Here is a 2,830-nt window from a genome sequence, read left to right as displayed (position 1 = left end):
AGCAAAATATTTATATAAATCCTATTTAAGTGAATAAAATACATTTAAATGATATATTTTTAAAGTTTATTTTTAATTTAAATTGTGAGGATCCATCCCTTCAAGGGAAGATTCAGTTTGGGTATTCTGAAAGTCTTCTAATCCCAGGCTGCTCTACTCTTTTATTTAAATATATTTATGTAAAGTAAAATAAATATATTTGTACAAATACATTTACAAAAATAAACATATTAGAGAAATATTTACATAAAACCTAGAAGATATTTATATAAAACATTTATATATATATTTATTACATATAAAGATCTAATATAAATTTATTTAAAAACTTTAAAACTTTAAATTATGAAGATTCATTTCTTCAAGGAAAGATTTTGTCTAGGTGTTCTGAAAATTCCTCTCTCACCCTGCTTGGCTCTTTTATTTAAATATATGATATATACTTGTATAAATATAGTTAAATAAATATATGCACATATTATGTGCATATATTTTTGTATTTTAATTTTTATTTAAATCGTGTAACTCCATTCCTTTCAGATAAGTTAGACTTAAGTCTGGGTGTTCAGCAAGCCTTCCAACTCTTCCCTCCTCCCTTTGCCTTACTCCTTCTCTCTCTCCCCCCACCATCGGCTAGTTCCCTCCTTGGGGCCTCTCTAAGAAAGCGGCGCGGGGGTTTCCCAGACAGGCTCACCAGCGAAAGTTTGCAAGTGTAGCGAACCTCACCCTTCTTCCCTTCCCCCCACCCACCACGGGCGCCTTCGAGCCTGCGCACGCACTTCTCTGACGCCGAAAGAGGGAAGAGGGAAAGCTTGGGAGCTGCGAGGCACTCGCCGCATGCCTCACGCTCGCACTCCCCTTCCTCCCTGGGGCCAGCGATTCGCCAGGCGGCTAGCGCTCCCTTTCTCCTCTGAGGGCAGCAGTTCCCCCACTAGGGGGAGCGCGAGCTCCTCGTCTTCCCTAGGGGCAGCGGTTCGCGGGGCTGCTAGCGCTCCCTTTCTCCTCTGAGAGCAGTGGTTCTTCCGCTAGGGGGAGCTCGCGCTCCTCGTCTTCCCTAGGGGCAGCGGTTCTCCCGGCCGTTGTAAGGTTCCAGTTAGTAACGGCCCTGTGACTGAGGCGGTACCAGCATCCTTGGGGAAGGGGGGGCCGTTGCGAATTTACGAACCGAAGCCTGCGCCCACTTGCCCTCGCTCTCCCTTCCTGCCACATCGGTTGGCCCGGGGCGCTCCTGTTGAGCGGGAGGAGAAGGCGGCGGAGAAGGAAAGGACCAAAAAAGATGCTGACAGCAGTTGTCGGAGTGATCCTTGGGAAGGTGAAGGCATACATGCGCACCAAGGAGTTTAAGGATTACGTGACGAGCACGCATTTCTGGGGCCCCGCGGCTAATTGGGGCCTGCCGCTGGCCGCCTTGAAAGACATGAGGGCGTCGCCCGAGATCATCAGCGGTCGCATGACCTTCGCACTCATCTGCTACTCACTGGCCTTCATGCGCTTCGCCTACCGCGTGCAGCCTCGGAACTGGCTGCTGCTGGCGTGCCACTCCACCAACGTGCTGGCGCAGAGCATGCAGGCGCGGCGCTACGTGCGCTACCACCGCGGCAAGCCCGCCGCGGTCCCGTTCCTCGAGTGCACCTGCCTTGACCTCCCTCAGAAGTAGGCCTGGTCGGCGTCGCGGGTAGACTGGCTGCGCGGGCGTGCGATGCCCAGAAAAGAGGATTTATTTTTGAAGCTGAGCCTTGCGTCTCGTCACGTTCTGCTGAATTACACCCCGCCCTTTTTTTAGTGGTTTTTTTTTTTTTTTAAAGACTAGAAATTTGTATGGGACTGACTTTGCAAAACACCCCCATCCCCTTAAAAAAAAAAAGTACCCAAACTCATTCCTGAGATTCTCTTGGGGTTCCCCAGGAGTTTTTTCTTTCATCCTCAGTCCTAAGCACGTTATTAATTAAAAAGAAAGAAAAAAGAAAAGAAAAGCTAAATCGAGTTCTGGTCATTTATATGGTCTCAAAATGTTATCGTCATCATCGTTATTATCATTATTGTTCTTAATCATCATTTTCTCATAAACAAGACAGGAAATTTCTGCACAAGAAATGTGCAAAGATGATGAAACAGGTAATGAAATTTTAAAGATTTGGGGTTAGAATTAGATTAGAATTCGAATTAGATTAGCTTTTGAGTGGTTTCCCAAAAAAGACACTAGAATCAATTTAGGGCAGGTGGTTTTGAATGGTGCTGAATCTGAGTGCATCTTAATTTTCATTATTTGAAATTGAGAATTTAAGTGATGGAATTAGATATTTTGGACAGGGGTCCATGGGCTTCATCAGATTGCTGAAGAGGGAAATGGGACTGTGACACAAAAAAAGTTAGAAAAAACAATTGACACTTTTTAAAATTTTAAAGCTTTTTTTTCCTCAAAATATATGCATACATAATTTCAACATTCATGCTTGCAAAACCTCGTGTTCCACATTTTTTCCCTCCCTTCCCTCCTTAGACGGCAAGTAATTCAATGTTTACTTTGGCAAAACATGTACAATATTTCCACAATTATCATACTGCACAAGAAAAATCAGATCAAAAGGGGAAAAAATGAGAAAGAAAACAAAAAGCAAGGAAACAACAAAAAAAACCCTGAAAATATTAAGTTGTGAGCCACACTCAGTCCCCACAGTCTCTCTGGGTGCAGATGGTTCTCTTCATCATAAGATCATTGGAACTGGTCTGAATCGTATCATTGTTGATGAGAGCAATGTCCATTAGAATTGATCATCGCATAATCTTGTTGCCATGTACAATAATTTCCTGGTTCTGCTTACTTCCCTTA

General features: G+C 43.8%; 1 protein-coding gene across 1 annotated transcript; it reads left to right on the top strand.

Annotated features, from left to right (window-relative positions):
- Positions 1-404: 404 nt before the first annotated feature.
- Positions 405-1,979, top strand: MPC1L (mitochondrial pyruvate carrier 1 like). Its single transcript, XM_051991186.1, has one exon. It carries the CDS (start codon positions 1,277-1,279, stop codon positions 1,655-1,657), a length of 381 nt encoding a protein of 126 aa, XP_051847146.1. The 5' UTR covers positions 405-1,276; the 3' UTR covers positions 1,658-1,979.
- Positions 1,980-2,830: the final 851 nt, after the last annotated feature.

Source organism: Antechinus flavipes, chromosome 3 (genome assembly GCF_016432865.1).
Source record: "Antechinus flavipes isolate AdamAnt ecotype Samford, QLD, Australia chromosome 3, AdamAnt_v2, whole genome shotgun sequence".
Lineage (NCBI taxonomy): Eukaryota > Metazoa > Chordata > Mammalia > Dasyuromorphia > Dasyuridae > Antechinus > Antechinus flavipes.
Note: the sequence above shows the minus strand (reverse complement) of the source record. Positions and strands in the feature narration are given on the sequence as shown.

What these genes read in the sequence shown, in the direction of transcription:
- MPC1L (XM_051991186.1), top strand. Translation starts at nt 1,277, where the DNA reads ATGCTGACAGCAGTTGTCGGAGTGATCCTTGGGAAGGTGAAGGCATAC.